This window comes from Myotis daubentonii, chromosome 2, assembly GCF_963259705.1.
Source record: "Myotis daubentonii chromosome 2, mMyoDau2.1, whole genome shotgun sequence".
In the NCBI taxonomy this organism is placed as follows: domain Eukaryota; kingdom Metazoa; phylum Chordata; class Mammalia; order Chiroptera; family Vespertilionidae; genus Myotis; species Myotis daubentonii.
In genome coordinates, this window is record NC_081841.1 from 109,790,342 (window position 1) to 109,813,721 (window position 23,380).

The 23,380-nt window shown below is 42.0% G+C and overlaps 1 protein-coding gene across 3 annotated transcripts in view; it reads right to left on the minus strand.

The window, feature by feature from the left end:
* Window positions 1-23,380, minus strand: part of MICU2 (mitochondrial calcium uptake 2) — a 114,137-nt gene that overhangs the window by 22,060 nt on the left and 68,697 nt on the right. For 2 of the 3 annotated variants that reach the window (XM_059684211.1, XM_059684210.1), the window contains exons 5-6: window positions 20,166-20,213; window positions 16,974-17,056 (exon numbers count right to left, since the gene is read on the minus strand). In XM_059684211.1, the coding sequence (XP_059540194.1) occupies window positions 16,974-17,056; window positions 20,166-20,213 (131 nt within the window). The remainder of the gene's footprint in view (window positions 1-16,973; window positions 17,057-20,165; window positions 20,214-23,380) is intronic. The other variant, XM_059684212.1, reaches the window with a different exon arrangement.

The following is a 23,380-nucleotide window of genomic DNA, read 5'->3' on the forward strand; positions in this document are numbered from 1 at the left end:
TCCTTTAGCTTTTCCTTATCTGTGAAGCTCTTTATCTAACTTCAATTCTGAATGATAGCTTTGCTGGATAAAGTAATCTTGGTTGTAGGTTCTTGCTATTCATCATTTTGACTATTTCTTGCCACTCCCTTCTGGCCTGCATAGTTTCTGTTGAGAAATCAGCTGACATTCGTATGGGTACTCCCTTGTAGGTAACTGATTTTCTTTCTCTTGCTGCTTTTAAGGTTCTCCCTTTGTCTTTTGCTCTTGGCATTTTTTTTTAAAAAAATATATTTTATTGATTTTTTTACAGAGAGAAAGGGAGAGAGATAGAGAGTTAGAAACATCGATGAGAGAGAAACATCGATCAGCTGCCTCCTGCACATCTCCCCCTGGGGATGTGCCCGCAACCCAGGTACATGCCCTTGACCGGAATCGAACCTGGGACCTTTCAGTCCACAAGCCAACACTCTATCCACTGAGCCAAACTGGTTTCGGCATGCTCTTGGCATTTTAATTATGATGTGTCTTGGTGTGGTCCTCTTTGGATTCCTTTTGTTTGGGGTTCTCTGCGCTTCCTGGACTTGTAAGTTTATTTCTTTCACCAGGTAGGGGAAGTTTTCTGTCATTATTTCTTCAAATAGGTTTTCAATATCTTGCTCTCTCTCTTCTTCTGGCACCTCCATAATTCGGATGTTGGTATGCTTGAAGCCGTCCCAGAGGCTCCTTACACTATCTTCGTATTTTTGGACTCTTTTTTCATTTTGCTTTTCCGGTTGGGTGTTTTTTGCTTCTTCGTATTTCAAATGTTTGACTTGATTCTTGCGATCCTCTAGTCTGCTGTTGGAACTCTCCATAATTTCCTTTATTTCAGTCAGTGTATGCTTAATTTCTAGTTGGTCTTTTTTCATAACCTTGAGGGTCTCACTAGATTTCTTGAGGGTCTCACTAAATTTATTGGCGGTCTCACTAGATTTCCTGAGGGTCTCACTAAATTTATTGGCGGTTTCTAGAAAGTTCTTGAAAAACCTTAAAAGTGTGGTTTTGAACTCTATATCCAGTCGTTTGCTTTCCTCCATTTCTGTCATTTGTGACTTGTTTCTTTGTCTCCGCATTTTTTATGCTTCCCTGTGTTGATAGAGTGGCTTTCTGTGTTAGGTGTCCGATAGGGCCCAGTGGCTCAGCCTCCCCAATTACCTGAGGTGGACACTCTTGGTGCACCCCTTTGTGGGCTTTGTGCACAATCTTGTAGTTAAGCCTTGATTGTTGTAGGTATCACTGGGAGGAATTGACCTCCAGGCCAATTGACTGTGAAAATCAGCTGTGTCTGCAGTGGGAGAACTTCTGTGCTGGAGACACCCTTCTGGGGCAAGACTTGCTTCATTGGGGCTTTGGTGCTCACTGAGTCTGCCCCCTGAGTGTGTCCCTTATGGATCTGAGGAGTTGTAATCTGGATGGTCCACTCTGACCACTGGGTACACTAGCTCTTGGATCTCTAAGGAGGTGCTAATTTAGCCTCTGCCTGAGGCCACCCAGCAGGAGGTATGGAGAGATTCCTTTTCTTTGTTTGGGGTTTGGAGGTGCCCAGATGAGGCCCAGCTGTGAAGCAATGCAAGCTGCTGTGGGGCCTCAGACCCTTTTTTGGAAGTTCTGGGTCTCTCTGACCCAGCTGCAGTTTGTTAGGTAATTTTCAGGTTGCAAAGGGCCAGGCCGTTCATATGCAAAAGTCTCTGTGCACAGCTTGGGTGGGGCGGGGTCTCAAGGGATGAACAGGGTGGAGCAAGCAGCTATGGCTGCCCCCCCAGTCCTACCCTAAGAGGCCCGGTATCTCAGTGTCCCGGTAATCGCGGCAAGCACCTCTGAGAGAAAGCCGCCCTTGAGTTCTGCCCGATGCCAGACAGTCCAGTTTCTCCCCGTATGAGTCTCGGTCCCCAGAGACTCACCCGGAACTGGAGTTCAGAGCAGTTGGGAGCTTGAGACTCCCTCCTGATTGAAAAAGACAACTGCGCCCTCAGCTGCCAGCCCTTTCCACATGTGCCTCCGTACCCCTGCACTTTACTTCTGCACCTCCACTGAGTCTCAGTGCTTTTCTCTTTCCTTCTAGTTGTAGAATTTCCACTCAGCCAGCCTTCCTGTGGTTCTGGATGATGTCCGTTCTGTCTTTTAGTTGTATTCTTGAAGTGGTTGTGCTTAAGCAGCAATCTCTGGTGTTTACCTATGCCGCCATCTTGGTTTCTCTCCTTGTCATATGCTTTTAATGTACCTAATGATTACATAATTTTTATCTTTCAATTTGTTTATGTGTTGTATTACCTTTATTGATTTGTGAATATTGTACAGGTAGTCCTTGGGTTACGTCAGACTTGACATATGTCGTTTTGTGGATACACTGCCATCTCCCATTTACAGTAAAAAAAAAAGTTCCATCATTTCGACATATGTACATATGTGCTTTATGTTTTTTATTATTTATTTACCACAAGTACAGGTCAGGAATTGTTATCTTTCTTTTAAATTTTTTTTACTGTTTCATTTCATTACTGCTGTGTATGTGCTCCATGTGAGTGATGTAGGTGCTTATGTAGGTGGGTTCCGACTTATGGCGAAAATTGCGTTATCTTGTGCTGCAGGAACGTATCTCTGATGTAACCTGAGGACCTACTGTACCAGCCTCGCATCCCTGGAATAAATTCCACTTGGTCATGGTGTATGATCTTGTTAATATACTGCTGGATCTGATTTGCTAATATTTTGGTGAGGATTTTAGCATCTATGTTCATCATGGATATTGGCCTGTAATTCTCTTTCTTTGTAGTGTCTTTACCTGGTTTTTATGCTGGTCTCATAAAAAGAGCTTGGAACTGCACTTTCCTCTTGGATTTTCTGGAATAGTTTGAAGAGTATAGGTGTTAGTTCTTCTTTGAATGTTTGGTAAAATTCCTCTGTGAAGCCAAGGCTTTTATTTGCTGGGAGCTTTTAAATTGCTGCTTCTATTTCATCAGTTGTTATTGGCCTATTTCTGATTCTTCCTGATTCAGTTTTGGAAGATTGTATATTTCTAGGAATTTGTCCATTTTGTCCTATTTCTTTCTTTAAAAACTTTTTTCCATTGATTTTTAGAGAAAGCAGAAGGGAAGGGAGGCAGGGGGAGGGAGGGAGGGAGAGTGGGAGGGGGAGAGAGAGAGAGAGAAACATCAGTGTGAGAGAGACACATCGATTGGTTGCCTCCCACTTGCGCCCTGACCGGGGCCGAGGATTGAACCTGCAACCGAGATATGTACCCTTGACTGGGAATCAAACCTGTGACCCTGCCCTAACTGGTTTGGCTCAGTGGATAGAGCATTGGCCTGCGGACTGAAGGGTCCCAGGTTCGATTCCGGTCAAGGGCATGTACCTTGGTTGCGGGCACATACCCAGTAGGGAGTGTGTAGGAGGCAGCTGATTGATGTTTCTCTCTCATTGATGTTTCTAACTCTCTATCCCTCTCCCTTCCACTCTGTAAAAAATCAATAAAATATATATAAAAAAAGTCCATCCATAAAAACAAAACAAAACAAAAAAAACCTGTGACCCTTTGGTTGCTAGGCTGATGCTCTAACTACTGAACAAACTGGCCAAGGCTAGGCTATTTTTTTTTTTGTTTTTTGTTAGCAGTTTAAAAATTGCCACAGCTAAATTCTAAATTAATTATCTCAGATTCTGCTGATTCTACTACATTTAATTTAGGCAAGTGGTTTATCTCTGGTTCTCTATATCTTTCAAACTTTTCAACATACTGTATACTTATTTAGGAAAAAAAGTTGAAAAGCTTTACACTTGTTTTATCCTTTTTTTTTTTAAAGTTGACAATCAAATAGTATAGTGCCAAGTTCAATATGCAACATTTCTTCCTAATGGTGTTATCTCCTTTTCATTACTAGTATTAGTGACTAGAGGCCTGGTGCATGAAATTTGTGCACAGGGTGTGTGTGTGGGGGGGAGTGTCCTTCAGCCCGGCCTGCACCCTTTCCAATCTGGGACCCCTTGAGGGATGTCCAACTGCTGGGATCGGGCCTAAACAGGCAGTCGGACATCCCTCTCACAATCCAGGACTACTGGCTCCTAACCGCTAGCCTGCCTGCCTGATCACCCCCTAACCGCTCTCCTGCCGGCCTGAATGACACCTAACTGCTCCCCTGCTGGCCTGATCACCCCCAACTGCCCTCCCTTGCTGGCCTGATCGCCCTCAACTGCCCTCCCTGCTGGCCTGATCGCCCCCAACTACCCTCCCCTGCTGTGACCCACCTCCTCCGTGCGGCACAGAGCCGTGAGACCCCCAGGCCTCACCACACGGAGTGGCCGCTGGGCCTGCCCCCGCTGTGCACACAGCCATCTTGTGACAGCCATCTTGTGACAACATGAGGGTGTGATGCCACCTAGGCTATTATTAGTATAGATATGGATCCTCTTTTTTCTTTTTAAAGTATAATTGACTTCCAATATTATACATATTAGTTTCAGGTGTACAACACAATGATTCAATTTTTATACACATTAAAAAGTGATCACCATGATAAGTCTAGTTATCTTCTGTCACCATATAAAGTTATTACAGTATTACTGACTATATTCTCAATGCTGTTTGCTACTTCCTCATAATTTATTTTGTGACAGAAAGTTTGTATCCCTTAATTCCCTTTAACTATTTTGCCCACCCCCATCCCTCTGGCAACCAGCAGTTTGTCTCTATATCTAAGTCTGCTATGTTTTGTTTGTTCATTTGTTTTATTTTTTATTGATTCCCCATCTAAGTAAAATCATATGGTATTTGTCTTTCTCTGTCTGAGTGATTTACTGGTAGCATAATACCTTTCTTGTCCATCCATGTGATACATATAGCAAGATTTCATTTTTTTAAGGCTGAATATTTTTAAATATTCAACTCTACATATGTACCACATCTTTTTTAAATAATTGTCTAGCGATGGACACTTAGGTTGCTTCCATATTTTGGCGACTGTAAATAATTCTGCAGTGAATGTAGGAACGCATATGTCTTTTTAAACTGGTGCTTTGGATTCCTTCAGTTAAATACCCAGAAGTGAAATTGCTGGGTTTTATGTAGTTCTAATTTTAGGAGGTATCTCCATACTGTGTTCCATAGTGGCCACACCAATTTACAATCCCACCAACAGTTTACACAGGTCCTATTTTTTTCTGGATCCTTTTTTTTGCTGCATCAAGTACTAAAAATAAGTCCAAATTTATCATATATATAACAATTTTAAAAATAAAATACATTATTTATAAAATGAATATACATTTTAAAAGAAAATTCAAACTCATTTTCCTTCTATTACAAGACATTTAATATAGTTATAATCGTCACATCGTCATTGTCAAATAGTTACAAATAAACAAAACAAAAATAGCAAATAGGATTAGTTCACTGAAATAGGAATTTTTTAGGCTTACTTATTGTAATACTAGAGGCCCAGTGCATGAAATTCATGCACGGGTAGGGTTCCTAGCAGTTGCCAGCTGCTGGCCGGGGTGGGGCTGGTTGGGGAAACGGGCCGTGGATAGTTGGCCTGCCAGCCTCGTCCCCTGGTCAAACTCCTGGTCAAGGGGACAATTTTCATATTGGACTTTTATCATACAGGATTGGCTTATTATAACATGGTATGGAATTTAGAACAAGGGCCTGTCCTGAAATCTACTCAATGGGTTTAGTGCCAGATAAGACTTGTCATGTCAAAGTCTTCCCTAAAACATTTCAGTTTAGACTCAGGGAGAGGGTTATAGTAGGTTCTAGTGTACTGTGAAGATTACAGTACTGCATAGTTAGTTCTGTAGTAATAGCTCCATTAGAAAGATCATAAACACTTAGTACCCAGTTATGTGTACTAAGAAGGTCTCTCTAGTATATTAAGAACTTTGTAAAATGGCTGTACATGATATGGATTCATGATAGCAATGTACTAGGTACCCATTATGTGACCAAAGTTCTGTTCTAAGTTGGGAATATAGTGGCTAAGGACAGATAATGTCCTCGCTCTCACTGAAATTATGTTCTAATGGGCTAGAGATAACAAAACAAGTGAACAAATAAATAAGAAATTTCAGATAATATTGAGTGCAATGACTAGAATAAAATAAAGAAGGGTAACAGGAGTCAGGACTGCTGGGAAGAGGTTGCTCTTAGGCTTATTCTGGGTAGTTCTCTTTGTGGACATGGCATTTGGGCTGAGATCTGAATGTCTGAAAGCTACCTATGGGGAAAGGATATTTTAGGCAGAGAGAAGAGCAAAGTTTCTGGCAGAAACAGGGGTGCTCTATAAGACAAACAGCAAGAAGATAAACTGGTTAGATACAAGTGGTAAAAGAAGCAGGAGGGCACATTTACCAAATACAAATTCTGAATGTCTAAAAATGAATTTCCACACTGATCAAATTTACATTGATTTCTATTTTCAATTTCAGGCTGAAAATGGAAAAAAGTATGTAAGGTTAATTTCACTTATTTTTGTTTGTAGACCATGATAGTTTAAATTCTGACACAAAAACACTACTCTGAAATCAAGAAGAAAACATTTTACTGAAGGTTTTTGTATTTATTAAAAAGTAGTTCCATGAGGTGCATTCTGCACGGCAGAATTTAACTTATATGAAGAGCACAGTTCTTCCTGCCAGGATGGAATAATGTGAAATAAAGGGCCACCAAGGAGAAATTTACACTAGTAAAAAGACTTGTTATCAGTCTACTGCTTAAAGAAATTAAACTAAAACCCTGGCACTTATCCCAAATAAGCAAGTGTGCCACCTATCAAGGGAAAGATTAAAACGATGAACTATTACTAGCTCTGATCACTGTTGGTGTTATTATCTGACAGGAAACACCTTATACAGATAGTTTCTATTTTACTTGTTCTTGGGGTAAAGAAGTAAGCAATACACTTGCCAACACAGTTTCTAAATCTGGTTAAGAATAAAATATGAATGTACCACAAAACACCAAAGTAACAAACTGAAGCAATTTATATTTAAGGACAGTTTCACAAGACTGTATTTTAATATATTTCATCATTACTTTTTCATTTGCTGTTCAAATCATTTCTATATTTTCAATATTAAAGTTATTCAGAGGTACATCTGAAACATATATGATCCTATTAACCAACCTCACCCCAATAAAAGAACTATTTGGTTTCTCCAATAATTTCAAATACAAGATGCTTTATACTTAGGTTTCCTAATATAATGACCATGGAAGTGAAATAATTATTGAAGTAATGTAAACATGTTTTTTTCTCCTCTATGCTGTTATTTTAAACTAGAGGCCTGGTGCACAAAAATTTGTGCACTCAGGGGGAAGGGGGGGCTCCTCAGCCTGGCCTGTGCCCTCTCGCAGTCTGGGACCCCTTGGGAGATAACGACCTGCTGTCTTAGGCCTGCTCCCGGGTGGCAGAGGGCAGGCCCAATCCCTAGGTGCAGCCCCTGGTCAGGCTCAGAGCAGGGCCCATCAGGGGTTGAGGAGCTCCCCCCTGTCACTCAGAGAGTAGGGCCGATAGGGGAGTTGGGGCACCGCCCCCTGTCACACACACAGCAGGGTGGATCAGGGGGTTGGGGCGCCGCCCTCTATCACCCACAGAGCAGGGCCGATCAGGGGGTTGGGGCGCCAGCACTCTCACACTCAGGGCAGGGCCGATGGGGAGGTTATGGCTCTACCCCATCACACACAGAGCAGGGCCCGTGGGAGGGGTGGGGGTTGTGGCGCTGCCCTCTATCACCCAAAGAGCAGGGCCGATCAGGGGGTTGGGGCGCCGCCACTCACACTCAGGGCAGGGCCGATGGGGAGGTTATGGCTCTACCCTGTCACACACAGAGCAGGGCCCGTGGGGGGGGGGGGGCGGGTTGGGGCGCCGCACCGTCACACACAGAGCAGGGCCGATCAGGTGGTTGGGGCGCCGCACCCTGTCACACACAGAGCCGCAGGGCGACCAGAGGTTGGGTAGCTCCCCCGTATCAGGCACAGAGCAGGGCTGATCAGGAGGCTGGGGCACCTTCCTTCCCCTGTCACGAACAGAGCAGGGAGCATAGGGAGGTTGTGGCCCCACCCCGTCACACACAGAGCCGCAGGGTGATCAGGGGGTTTGGGCGCTGCCCCCTGTCACACTGATCCCGGTGCCAGGAGGCCTCTCTGCTCCGCTGATCCCGGTGCTGGGAGGCATATTACCCTTTTACTATATAGGATAGAGGCCTGGTGCATGGGTGGGGTGGCTGGTTTGCCCTGAAGGGTGTCCTGGATCAGGGTGGGAGTCCCCACTGGGGTGCCTGGCCAGCCTAGGTGAGGGGCTGAGGGCTGTTTGCAGCTGGTCACACACCCTTCAGGGTGGGGGTCCCCACTGGGGTGCCTGGCCAGTCTGGGTGAGGGGCTGAGAGCTGTTTTCAGGCTGGCGGGTGAGGGAAGCTCCCAACCGCTCCTTTTTTTCTTTAATTCTGGGCCAGCTTTAGCTCTGAGGCTCCAGCTCTTAGGCCTCCGCTGCTGAAAGTGGGTAATCGAAACAATGTATAACTCCAGCTCTGACTCCAGCTCTGAGATCCGAGCTCGCTGAAAGCTGGTTTCTGGTTTTTTTTTTTTAGCTTCTATATTTGTTAAAATGTTTCAAACTGCAAGCTCAGAGGCCGGCAAGGCAGGCGGGGAACGTTGGAGTCCTCCGTCACTGAAGCAAGCAAGCCTCATGTTAGTTTCAAGCTGCCTGGCTGCCGGCCGCCATCTTGGCTGACAGTTAATTTGCATATCTCCCTGATTAGCCAATGGGAAGGGTAGCGGTCGTATGCCAATTACCATGTTTCTCTTTTATTAGATTAGATTGACATGATCCATGGGTTATCATGTTTAGTGTTGCTTCTAAGATCAGCACAAAGAACCTTTTATAGGCTTAGTAGGCTGATCCTTCATCCTCCCACAACCACATCAAAGTTAAAACTAAATTACAAAACCATCAACGTTACAACTAAAATACAAAACCTATAACTATGGATATACAAAAGAAGCCACATGGAGGCTGATAGAAGGGGTGAAGTGGAAGGGGCTTGCCCCACATCTACGTGTGGCAGATAAAAACTGGGAGGCATACCTTGGCAGCAGAGGTCCCCCCTGAGGAGCAAGGCCTACACCAGGCCCTCCAACCCAGGGTTCCAGTGCCAGTAGGAGAAGTCCCTTTAACTTCTAGCTGTGAAAACCAGTGGGGATTATGGCTGAGTGAGACAGAAGGCTGCTAGAGGCCCAGGTGTTCTTCTTAAAGGCCCAATGGACTTACTCTGATTCACTCTCTCTGAGTTCCAATGTTGGGGCAGTTCGAAAGGTGCCATACAGGGATATACAGGGAGGAACCAAATTTTTTGGCTGGAGGGGCAACTTTCTCCTGGACAGAAGTGCTAGCCATTGTTCCTTTGTTGAACCCCCTCCACACAGGGCCCACAGGCAGGAGCCATATTTGAGTCTCCATTAACCTGGCTAAAAATCATTCACTACCCTGGTAATTCCCTGAGACTGCACTGTACCCAGATTGTGGGCCCCCCCAAGCCAGTTCTAATGGTTTTTTCATACAACCAGCCTGTCCTGACTTATATTGTTGACTTTCCTAAAATCTCTCAAACAAGCAGCATTCTGGTTTCGGCATGTCCTGTACCTCCTGCAAGGGGCCCCAGGCCTGGCGCTAGTGGCAGCTGGTCTTGGTTCACAGCTTGACCTCTCACAGACACCTCCAACGCAGCACAAATAGCAGCCATCTGCAGAACACTCTGTAACTCAGGATGGGAGGCGTGGGGAGGGTACAGGTAGCGGCTGACCTTGGCCTGAACTTCCCAGAAGGTCCTGGTGGGCAGTTTTGGACCATGCTGAAGTACCATGCAACTATATCCAAGAGCTACACATTCAAGGCTTGGACTCAGCAGAGCCCTGTTAAACCCAGTCCTGCTCTGTGGGCTTGGCCTGTGCATAGCATATCCTCCACAATGGTTGCAGCCAGTCCTCACAAACGATGGGCCAGGGGATAAATCCCTCTCATATGTGCCAACAGCAATCGAGGCTCAACTACAACAGGAGGGTGAGCCTAGATAGGGGCTCACCTGAGTGCTCAGCTCTGGTAACCCAGAAGGCTATGCCACTGGGCATTACAGAACACCTATTGTATACGGCCATCTTACCAAGACCAGGAGGTATAGCAGCTCTTCCTAATATATAGAAACAAACACAGGGAAGCAGCCAAAATAATGAGAAAAAAAAGGTCCCAGAGAAAACCAAGATGGCGGCATAGGTAAACACCAGAGATTGCTGCTTAGCACAACCACTTCAAGAATACAACTAAAAGTTGGAATGGACATCATCCAGAACCACAGGAAGGCTGGCGGAGTGGAAATTCTACAACTAGAAGGAAAGAGAAAGGCATACTGAGACTCAGAGGAGCTGAGGTGGGGAAGTAAAGTACAGAGGTACGGAGGCGCACGCGGAGAGGGCTGGCGGCTGAGGACATGGTTGTCTGTTTCAATCGGTAGGGAGTCTCAAGCTCTGAGCTCCAGTTCCGGGTGAGTCTCTGGGGACCCAGACTCATACAGGAGAAACTGGACTGTCTGGCATCAGTCGGAACTCGAGGGCAGCGTTCTCTTGGAGGTGCTTGCAGCGAATGCTGGGACACTGAAAAGTGGGGCCTCTGTAGGCAGCCGTAGCTGCTTGCGCTGCCCTGTTGATCCCCTGGGACCCCTGCCTAGCCCAAGCTGTGCACTGGCTTTTATATATGATAGGCCTGGCCCGCTGCAATATGAAAATTACCTAACAAACTTGCAGCTGGCCCAAGGCCCCCAGGGCAACTTGCATTGCTTCACAGATGAGTTCCTGCTGGGTAGCCTCAGGCAGAGGCTAGATTAGCACATCCTTAGAGATCCAGGAGCCAGTTTGCCTGGTGGTCAGAGTGGGACCATCCAGATTGCAGCTCGTCAGATCCATAAAAGACACACTCAGGGGGCAGACTCAGTGAGCACCAAAGCCCCACTGAAGCAACTCTTGCCCCGGAGGGGTGTTTCCAGCACAGAAATTCTCCCACTGCAGACACAGCTGATTCTCACAGCCAACTGGCCTGGAGGTCAATTCCTCCCAGTGATACCTACAACAAGACTGTGCACAAAGCCCACAAAGGGGTGCACCAAGAGTGTCCACCTCAGGTAATTGGGGAGGCTGAGCCACTGGGCCCTATCGGACACCTAACACAGAAAGCCACTCTATCAACACAGGGAAGGATAAAAAATGCAGAGACAAAGAAACAAGACACAAATGACAGAAATGGAGGAAAGCAAATGACTGGATATAGAGTTCAAAACCACACTTTTAAGGTTTTTCAAGAACTTTCTAGAAACCGCCAATAAATTTAGTAAGACCCTCAAAAAGTCCGGTGAGACCACTGATAAATGTAGCGAGACCCTCAAGAAATCTAGTGAGCCAAAGCCGGTTTGGCTCAGTGGATGGAGCGTTGACCTGCGGACTGAAGGGTCCCAGGTTTGATTCCGGTCAAAGGCATGTACCTGGGTTGTGGGCACATCCCCAGTAGGAGATGTGCGGGAGGAAGCTGATTGATGTTTCTCTCTCATCGATGTTTCTGACTCTCTATCTGTCTCCCTTCTTCTCTGTAAAAAATCAATAAAGTATATGAAAAAAAAAAAAGAAATCTAGTGAGACCCTCGAGGTTATGAAAAAGGACCAACAAGAAATTAAGCATACACTGACTGAAATAAAGGATATTATGCAGAGTTCCAACAGCAGACTAGAGGATTGCAAGAATCAAGTCAAAGATTTGAAATATGAAGAAGCAAAAAACACCCAACCGGAAAAGCAAAATGAAAAAAGAATCCAAAAATACGAAGATAGTGTAAGGAGCCTCTGAGAACGGCTTCAAGTGTACCAACATCCAAATTATAGGGGTGCCAGAAGAAGAGAGAGAGCAAGATATTGAAAACCTATTTGAAGAAATAATGACAGAAAACTTCCCCTACCTGGTGAAAGAAATAGACTTACAATTCCAGGAAGTGCAGAGAACCCCAAACAAAAGGAATCCAAAGAGGACCACACCAAGACACATCATAATTAAAATGCCACGAGCAAAAGATAAAGAGAGAATCTTAAAAGCAGCAAGAGAAAGACAGTTAGTTACCTATAAGGGAGTACCCATATGACTGTCAGCTGATTTCTCAATAGAAACTATGCAGGCCAGAAGGGAGTGGCAAGAAATATTCAAAGTGATGAATGCCAAGAACCTACAACCAAGATTACTTTATCCAGCAAAGCTATCATTCAGAATTGAAGGTCAGATAAAGAGCTTCACAGATAAGAAAAAGCTAAAGGAGTTCATCACCACCAAACCAGTATTAGATGAAATGCTGAAAGGTATCCTTTAAGACGAGGAAGAAGAAGAAAAAGGTAAAGATACAAATTATGAACAAAAAATGAATCTAAAAATCAAGTGAATAAATAATCTGATGAACAGAATAAACTGGTGATTATAATAGAATCAGGGGCATAGAAAGGGAGTGGACTGACTATCCTTGGGGGGGAAAGGGGTGAGGGCAATGTGGGAAGAGACTGGACAAAAATCGTGCACCTAAGGATGAGGACAGTGGGGGGGCGGTGAGGGCGGAGGGTGGGATGGGAACCGGGTGGAGGGGAGCTATGGGAGGAAAAAAGAGGAACAACTGTAATAATCTGAACAATAAAGATTTAATTAAAAAAGTAAAAAATAAATACAAATAAAAATAAAAATAAAAAGGTTCCAAATGAAAACAGAACAAAATTCCAGAGAAAGAACTAAATAAAATGAGACAAGCAATGTACCAGATGCAGAGTTCAAAACAATGGTTAAAAGGATGCTCAATGAATTTAGGGTAACAGTAGATGAACTTAGTGAGAACTTCAACAAAGAGCTAGGAAACATGAAAATGAAGATAGAAAGCAGAAAAAAGAACCAGTCTGAAATTAAGAATACAATAACTGAAATGAAGAATACATTAAAGGGAATCAACAGTAGAGTAGATGAAGCAGAGGATCAAATTAGATATTTGGGAGATATAAAATCAGAAAACATCCAATTAGAACAGCAAAAAGAAAAAAGAATCCAAAAAATGAGGAGATTGTAAGGAGCCTTTGGTTCAACGTCAAGTGTACCAACATTCACATCATAGGGGTGTGGGAAGGATAAGAGAGCAAGTAATTGCAAATATATATATACTTTTAACCCTCACCAAGGATATTTTTTCCATTGATTTTTTAGAGAGTGGAAGGAAGGGAGGAGGGGGAGGAGCTGAAGGACAGGAAGAGAGAGACAGAGAGAGAGAGAAAAAGAGAGAGAGAGAGAGAGAGAGAGAGAGAGAGAGAGAGAGAGAGAGAGAGAGAAACACTGCTGTGAGAAAAACATATTGATTGGTTGGCTCCTGCACACATCCTGACTAGGGCTGTGGATTGAGCCCGCAATCTAGGTACGTGCCCTTGACGGGGAATCGAACATGTGATCCTTTGGTTTGTGGGCTGATGCTCTAACCACTGAACAAACCAGCAAGGGCTGAAAATTTATTTGAAAAAATGATGGAAGTATTAGCAATTGCGATTAGACAAGAAGAAGAAATAAAACGCATCCAAATTGGAAAAGAAGAAGTAAAACTGTCCTTATTCGCAGATGACATGATATTGTACATAAAAAACCCTAAAGACTCCATCAAAAAACTATTAGACTTAATAAATTAATTCAGCAATGTATCAGGATACAAAATGAATGCCAAGAAGTCTATGGCATTTCTATACACCAATAGTGAAGTTACAGAAGGGAGACTAAAAAAGCAATTCCATTTACCATCACACCAAAAAAAATTAAGATACCTAGGAATAAACTTAACTAAAGAAGCAAAAGACCTCTACTCAGAAAACTACAGGACGTTGAAAAAAGAGATAGAGGAAGACCTAAACAGATGGAAGAACGTACCATGTTCATGGTTTGGTAGAATCAACATCATTAAAATGTCCATACTACCCAAAGCAATCTATAAATTCAACACACTTCCCATTAAAATACCAATGGCATATTTCACAGACCTATAACGAACTCTCCAAAAATTCATCTAGAATGAAAAAAGACCCCGAATAGCTGCAGCGATCCTAAGAAAGAAGAACAAAGTAGGTGGGATCTCAATACCAGATATCAAGCTGTATTACAAAGCCACTGTTCTCAAAACTGCCTGGTACTGGCACAAGAACAGACATATAGGTCAATGGAATAGAGAGAGAACCCAGAAATCGACCCAAACCAATATGCTCAATTAATATTTGACAAAGGAGGCAAGAACATACAAGGGAGTCAAGACAGTTTCTTCAATAAATGGCGTTGGGAAAATTGGACAGTACAAGCAAAAAAATGAAACTAGACCACCAACTTACAGCATACACAAAAATAAACTCAAAATGGATAAAGGACTTCAATGTTAGATGGGAAACCATAAAAATACTAGAGGAATCCAAAGGCAACAAAATCTCAGACATATGCCAAAGCAATTTCTTCACCGATACTGCTCCTAGGGCAATGGAAACGAAAGAGAAAATAAACAAATGGGACTACATCAAAATAAAAAGCTTTTGCACAGCAAAAGAGACCATCAACAAAACAACAAGAAAGCCCACTGCATGGGAGAACAGATTTGCCAATGGTATCTCTAGTAAGGGTTTAATCTCCAACATATAGGGAACTCATACAACTTAACAAAAGGAAGATAAACAATCCAATCAAAAAATGGGCAAAGGACCTAAATAGACACTTTTCAAAAGAGGACATTCAGAAAGCCAAGAGACATATGAAAACATGCTCAAAGTCACTAATCATCCGAGAGATGCAAATCAAAACAACAATGAGGTACCATCTCACACCTGTCAGAATGGCTATCATCAACAAATCAACAAACGACAAGTGCTGGAGAGGATGCAGAGAAAAAGGAACCCTCCTGCACTGCTGGTGGGAATGCAGACTGGTGCAGCCACTATGGAAGGAGTTTCCTCAAAATGTTAAAAATGGAACTCCCATTTGACCCTGTGATCCCACTTCTAGGAATATATCTCAAGAAACCAGAAACACCAATCAGAAAGGATATATGCATCCCTATGTTCATAGCAGCATATTTTACCACAGCTAAGATTTGGAATCAGCCTAAGTGCCCATCAGCAGATGAATGGATTAGAAAACTGTGGTACATCTACACGATAAAATACTATGCTGCTGTAACAAAGAAGGACTTCTTACCATTTACAACAGCATGGATGGAACTGGAGAGCATTATGCTAAGTGAAATAAGCCAGTCAATGAAAGAAAAATACCACATGATCTCACTCATTTATGGATAATAAAGACCATTATAAACTGATGAACAAAAATAGATACAGAAGCAGAGCAGCATCGAACAGACTGTCAAACTACAGCGGGAAGGCCGGGGAGGGTTTGGGGGTCAGGGGGTGGGGTAAGAGATCAACCGAAGGACTTGTATGCATGCATATAAGCATAACCAATGGACACAAGACACTGGGGGTAGAGGAAGCTGGGGGGCGGTCAAGGGAGGGGGGGAAAGGAGACATATGTAATACTCTTTGTAATACTTTAAGCAATAAAACAAAATTAAAAAAAGAAAAAGAAAAAATGACGGAAAACTTCACTAACCTGGTGAAGGAACTAGGCATACCAGTCCAGGAAGCACAGCGAGTCCTAAACAAGATGAACCCAAAGATGCCCACAGCAAGACACATCACAATTAAAATGCCAAAGGTTAAAAACAAATTCTTAGCATCAAGAATAAAGCAGTTACATATAAGGGTGCTCCAGTAAGTTGTCAGTTGATTTATCAATATAAATTTTGCAGGCCAGAAGGGATTGGCATGAAATATCCCAATGGAAAGATAGAATCCAATGGAAAGGACCCAATGGAAAGATAGAACCAAGAGTATTTTATGCAGCAAGGCCATCGTTTAGAATCTAAGAACAGATAAGCTTCCCAGACAAGAAAAAGCTAAAGGAGTTCAGCACCACCAAACCAGTATTACAAGGAATGTCAAAGGGTCTTCTTTAAGAAGAAAAAAAAGATAAAAAAGAATAAAAAGGCAATAAACACGTATCTATCAACAATTACTTTAATTGCAAAATAAATTAAATGCTCTAATCAAAAGACATAATGGAGCCTAATCGATAACCACACAAGACCCTTACATATGCTGTGTGCAAGAGACTCATTTTAGATCAAAAGACGCACACAGACTGAAACTGAAGAGATGAACAAAGATATTTTATGAAAATGGAAAAAAAGATGAAGTAGTAATACTTATACCAGACAAAAGAGACTTTATTTTTTATTTTTAATATATTTTTATTGATTTCAGAAAGTAAGGGAGAGGGAGAGACAGAAACATCAATGATGAGAGAGAATCACTGACCGGCTGCCTCCCGCATGCCTCACACTGGGGATCAAGTCTGCAACGCGGGCATGTGCCCCGACAGAGAAGCAAACCATGACCTCCTGGTTTTTAGGCCGATGCTCAACCACTGACCCACACTGGTCGGGTCCATTTCTCCCTATTTTTTATGAAGACCTAAATTTTTGTTTTTCGTATCTCTTTCTTTGGGCGGAGATTTAAGAATAATTTTTAACAGACCCACAAAGCCCTTTATATTATATTATCATTTGTTGAAATCATAAAAATAAAATCTAAAAAACATAGATGCTTCAGCTCATTTGTTTTTGGAATCTTATGCTTTGTGCCTTGCCTATTTCCTCAAGGTTGTAATACAGAAAATTTACTATTTTTAATACATAAATGATTTCCTGACATCTGACATATAAGCAGTGAATATAATTTTAATTTTTATGAAAATGGTAAAATTATCATCACACAACTATCCAGGTGCTTTATGATACACCAAAAATAACTAGAATCTACTTACCTTAAAAAATTCCTTTTTCTCAACCATCTCATTACCATCTGCATCCAGCATTTTGAAAGCAACATGAAACCCGGTATGGGGTTCTGCAATCAAGAGAAAAATGAGTATTTAAACGTTGATGAATTGTAAATTACGTGCAAATCTAATAGATCTTTGAATTTGAAACCAGCCACCAGAAGCTACATGTGTAAGGGCTTAAACAGAGAAAAAAGTGATCTCTTCTTATGATAATGATTTTCAAAGGCTGGTACATGTCCATGGGTGTGCTGTTCTGCTATTAAGTGTGCTGCCTCAAAGAAAAAATAATTTGAGAACTTTGTATCTTTAGCTTTCCTATACTCTTATAGGACCATGGCTATTTTCATATTGATTTTTACCTTTTATTTTCCTTTCTCAGAGTAGGGTTTTTAAAAAACTATTCTGAAACAATTTTAGACTTACAGTAATGTAAAGATGGCATGGTGAGTTCCCAATACCAGGTGTACCAGTTAATAATGCGGATTTTGTAATCAAGGAAAACACGGTAATTTCAAGAGAAACATCAAAAGTGCTTTATTCAAAGTAATGTCCATCGCTAGCTACACATTTCCCACATCTTTCAGGCAATTTGTGGATACCGTCCCAATAGAACTTTTCTTGTTTTGAGGCAAACCATTCAGAGACCCAATTTTCCACTTCTTCGTATGTTTTGAAGTGCTGCTCAGAAAGTGCGTGTGCCATAGATCAGAACAAGTGGTAATCTGAAGGAGCAAGGTCTGGTGAATACGACGGGTGGGTTAATACTTCCCAGGCAAGACCTTTCAACGTGTCTTTAACTGGTTTTGAAGTGTGTGATGGTGCATCATCATGAAGCAAAATTACTTTGCCGTGTCTTCTGGCCCATTCTGGTCATTTCACTATCAAAGCATGGTTCAAATTGATTATTTGTTGTCAGTAGCGATCAGTATTAACAGGTTCACCTGGTTTCAGAAGCTCATAATACACCACACCTTCCTGATCCCACCAAACGCAGAGCATTGTCACTGTCTTCTTTCCGAAGCGATTTGGCCTTGCAGTCGTTGTTGATGGTTGACCTGGGATCAACCCATGATTTTGTGCGTTTGGGATTCTCAAAATAAATCCACTTTTCATCACCAGTCACAATTCGATGCTAAAAAGACTTTCTTTTGTGCCGCTGAAGCAACATTTTACTGATGACTTTTCGGTTTTCCATTTGCCTTTCGTTCAGTTGATGTGGGACTCATTTTCCTTCCTTTTAAATCTTTCCCATTGCTTATAAATGATCAGAAATGGTTTGCTGAGCAACGTTTAATCTTTTTGCAAGTTGTTTTTGATTTTGACACACATCTTCATCCAATAATGCTTGTAATTGTTGGTCTTCAAACTTTTTTGGTTGATCTGGATGTTCTTTGACTTTCACATCGAAATCATCACTTTTAAAGCGTTTAAACCAGCATTCACAAGTATCTTGAGATGGAGCATGTTCACCATAAGCTTCCCAAAGTATACGATAACTTTCAGCAGCACTTTTCTTCAAAATAAATGAATTAAAATTTCCCGCAAATGCTTTTTCTTTTAGCACGAAATTCGACATTTTTAAGCGTAAAAATATCTATGATGTTAACACCTGCAGCAAATTTGACATAAGAAGTTTTGAAGCTTGCTGTCAATACAACAAAAAATAGCATACATATCAAATCACATATATATCAACATATGTGTAACTCCATCTATTGAAAAAAATCCGTATTATTAACTGGTACACCTAGTATACCCTTCATCCAACTTCCTCTCATGTCAACATCTTATATAACCACAGTACCTTTATGAAAACTAAGAAATTAATACTGGTATAGCATTTTTTGTTGTTGTTAATCCTCAACTGAGGATATTTTTCCATTGATTTTTTTTTTTAGAGAGTGGAAGGGATGGGGAGAGACAGAGAGAAAGAAACATCGATGTGAGATAGACAAATCAATTGGTTGCCTCCTGAACACACCCCGGCCAGAGCTGGGGATCAAACCTGAAAACCGGGTATGTGCCCTTCACTGGGACTCAAACCCTCGACCCTTTGGTGCATGGGTGAATGCTCTAACCACTGAGATACACTGGCCAGGGCTCAATACTATATATATATTTAATTGATTTCAGAGAGGAAGAGGGAGGGAGAGAGAGAAACATCGATGATGAGAGAATCACTGATCAGCTGCCTCCTGCACACCCCCTACTGGGGATCAAGCCCGCAACCTGGGCATATGCCCTGACAGGAAATCAAACCCTGACCTCTTTGTTCATAGGATGACGTTCAACCACTGAGCCATACTGGCCAGGCCCAATAATCTATATTTATAAAAGGCTAAGTGACCGTCTGACTGTCCAGTAGGTATGACCTGCACTGACCACCAGGGGGCAGACACTCAACACAGGAGCTATTGAGCTGCGGTGACTTCGCAGTGCCGGTTCTCAGGTGACGCACCCCAGAACCAGAGAGGAGGGAGCCCGATTCCTGGTGGGGCCATGCGATTTCACCTTTGGCTGTGGGTTATGTTGTTGCTGGGGCACTGTCGGCCCTGAATCTGGTTTACTGCACACTTGAATGTGTGTTCCACACCCTGTATGACAGCAACTTTGCTAGGGCCCTCTCGTACTCTGGACCTCTTGGGGGATGTCGGAGAGCCGGTTTCGGCCTGATCTTCGCAGGCCAGGCCGAGGGACCCCACCTGGTAGAGGGACCCCCCTCACTCTGCAGACACCCTTGGAGCTGCAGCGGGGGGGACCGTGGAAGGTTGGCTCCAAGACGTGTCCGGGCCATCTTGCCCAGTCCTGCCCCGCTGGCCACCTTCTAATTAATATCCTTTCAATGTGAATGAATCTATGCCAGGCCACTAGTATTTTTAATAATAAAATATAAATACTGCTCTGGCCAGGTAGCTCAGTTAGTTAGAACGTCATTCCAATAGGCCAAGGCATATACAAGAATCCACCAATTAATGTATAAATAAGTGGAACAACAAACTAATGTTTCTTTCTCTCTCTCTCTCTCTCTCTCTCTCTCTCTCTCTCTCTCTCTCTCTCTCTCCCAATAAATAAAAAATTAAAAAAACACACACATAAACACTAAACTTCCAAAACTCTGTTCATAAATAATAGAGAAGTCCACATAATTGTTGAGGAAAAAAATGTGATACTTACTAGTGAGGATTGTAAGCAAGAAAAGATACTCAGTATATGAAATTAACCCTGAAAGAGATTAAAATAAAAACGTCAGAAAATAAGTTTTAGATGGTTTAGAAGTAATCATATATATACTACATGGAAACTTCACCTAATTAAAAACACATTTTCACTTTAAATTACCTCTTTGGTACAGTGGGAAACTTTTATAATAGAGTTAAGTACATTACTAATACTTAAAAAGATACTAGGTTTTATCAGATTACTCTTACTAGTAAGGAGGTGGAATGAATGCTGGCTGGGAAATACAGGTATCAATTAGAGGTTGTTTTTTAAAAAAATATTTTTTATTGACTTCAGAGAGGAAGGGAGAGGGAGAGAGAGAAATATCAATGATGACATGAGAATCATTGATCAGTGGCCTCCTGCATCCCCCCCCCCCCAGAGATCTAACTGTGACCTCCTGGTTCATAGGTCGATGCTCAACCACTGAGTCACACCCGGCCAGACCATTAGAGGTTTTATTTGCATGGCACTCTATTTAGTTTCTGCTCATCTTTAACTGTTCATAACATCTCAAGTAAGCAAATTTACAAATTCAGTAGAATAACAGAGATTTGGATATACAAGGGGTAAACTGTACTATTTAAAATGAAACAGTGAAATCCCTGCGGCATATTGATTTTCCTCTGGGCAACCACTCCTTTCCCACTCTCCAACATGCAGTTGGAGTGGGATAGCCCATGATTTCCCCTTTGGAGGCAGAGGCTGATTGGTGCGGTCACAGTACTTTGTAGAGCTGGCGCTGGGATGGTATATAGCTGACCCAAGCTCATAAGCAGGATGCATTTGTCTGGCTGCAGTTCACTCAGGGATGAGCTGTGACCTGCACTGGGCCAAGCAGAGAGGGATTTCTGCAGAGAAGGCTGGATCATTCACTTCATCTTTCCCCCTGGATTTTGATGATGTGAAATTTGTTTCACGTAGGATGTGAGGTGATGGAGAGAGCCATAGATCAGTGTTTAGGGCTGAGGATGGAGCCAGTCTGTAACTGGCAGGCCTGAAGGATATGAACACTGGTGATGCCTGAGCACTGGATTAAACCAGGCGACAAAATAAACTTTCTTTTCAGCTTGAGTAAATGGTGTTGGCTTTTTTTTTTTTTTTTTTTTTTTTTAATCCTCACCCAAGAATAGTTTTCTGTTTATTTTTAGAGAGAGTGGAAGGGAGAAAGGAGGGGGAGAGAGAGATAAACATCAGGTGAGAGACACATCGATTGGTTGCCTCCCGCACGCGCCTGACCCAGGCCAGGGATTGAGTCTGCAACCAAGGTACGTATCCTTGACCAGCAATCGAATCTGAGACCCTTCAGTAAGAGGGCCGAGGCTCTAACCACTGAGTAAAACTGGCTAGGGCAATGGTGTCAGGTTTTATGTGCTTGCCAGGAAAAGAATTAGAATAAATATAGAAGCAATATCTTATAAATCATAGCTTTTTAATAAGATAAAAAGAATTTCCCTCTGGATCATGAGCTTGGCATAACAAAAAACTTTATCATGGGAAACTTCAGTCATATACAAAAGTAGGGAGAATATGATGAATAATTATATATATCAGCTTCAGTAATATTAGCTCATGGCAAGTCTTGTTTTATTTATACCTCTCAATCCCTTTCCCTCACTGTCTACTGGATTAATTTGAAACAAAACCCATATAGCGTATTATTTCATAGTAGAAAATTCAGACTATATCTCTAAAAGAACTGTTCCCCCTCCCAAATATATTTATCACACCTAAAAATTTATCAATAATTCCTTAGTATCATCAAATTAAAATCAGTGTTACAAACATCCCTGCTTCAGAATTTTTTTTTAAGTGTGCTAAAATCAGGATTCAAATGAAGTTCTTGCATTGCAGTTGATGGACAGATCTCAAGTCACTTACTTTTTTTGTAAAATACAGAAAACCTCGATATAACAGACTAATTTGGGCGAGGGGGTGCCTGTTAAAGCCGAAAGTCTGTTATATAATAAAGTAGGTTTTCCAAATGTGTATGTTAAAAAGACAAGTTAGTTTACCTGTTTTTACTTATGTAGAAATGTTTGTGTAATTAAAATTAAGTATGTGTGAAAAGTTTAATTTCACAGACAAGTTTTCTATATGTATTACTATAATTTTAAATTTATACTGAGTAGGTCTAGTAAATGTGTGCACTCACCAGTCACCGAGAGTAAACAAATGCAAAACCTTGGCATATGGGGGACCACTCTAACCAACTGAGCTACCTGACCAGGGGCAACAATTACATTCCTTTTTAAGGTGCAATAATATTCCACTGTATGGATGCACCAGTTTGTTTAGCTATCATCTGTTTCCACCTTTTAGCTACTGTGACTACAAACACTCGTGTACTAATATCTGTTTGAGTCTCCGGTTTTAACCTCTCCGGTTTATACCTCTCAATGACAGAATAACAGTTTTAATTCTTTTGGTATTTTCCCAGAAGTGGAATTGCTGGATCAAATGGTCATTTCATGTTTAATTTTTTGAGGAACCTCTATACTGTTTACACAGTGGCTGCACCATTTTACACCCCCACCAGCAATGTTCAAGGATTACAATTTCTCCGCATCCTGGCCAACATTTATTTTCATTTTTTTTTCTTGATAATAATGGGTGTGAAGTGGCATCTCATTGTGGCTTATTTGCATTTCCCTAGTGATTAGTCATGCTGAGCATACTTTCATGTGCGAATTAACCATCTGTATATCTTCTTACAACAAATATCTATTTCACTTTGCCCACTTCTAAATTGTTTTTTTGTTAATCCTCACTTGAGGATATTTTTTCCATTGATTTTTTTTTTTTTTCCAGAGAGTGGAAGGAAGGGAGGAAGAGAGAAACATTGATGTGAAAGAGAAAAATCGACTGGTTAGTTCCCACACATGCCCTGACTGGGGTCAGAGATTGAACCTGCAAGCCAGGTATGTGCCCTTGACTGGGAATTGAACTTCAGTGTACAGGCTTTCACTCTAACCACTGAGCACCATCCTGGGCTAAATTGTTTTTTTTTTTTTATTGTTGAGTTGTAGTTCTTTTCTAAAAAAAAATTTAAGTATGTTTTTATTGATTTCAGAGAGAAGAAGGGAGAGGAAGACAGAGATAGAAACATCGATGTGAGAGAAATGTCAATCAGTTGCCTCCTGCAAGCCCCCTACTGGGGGACTGGGGAT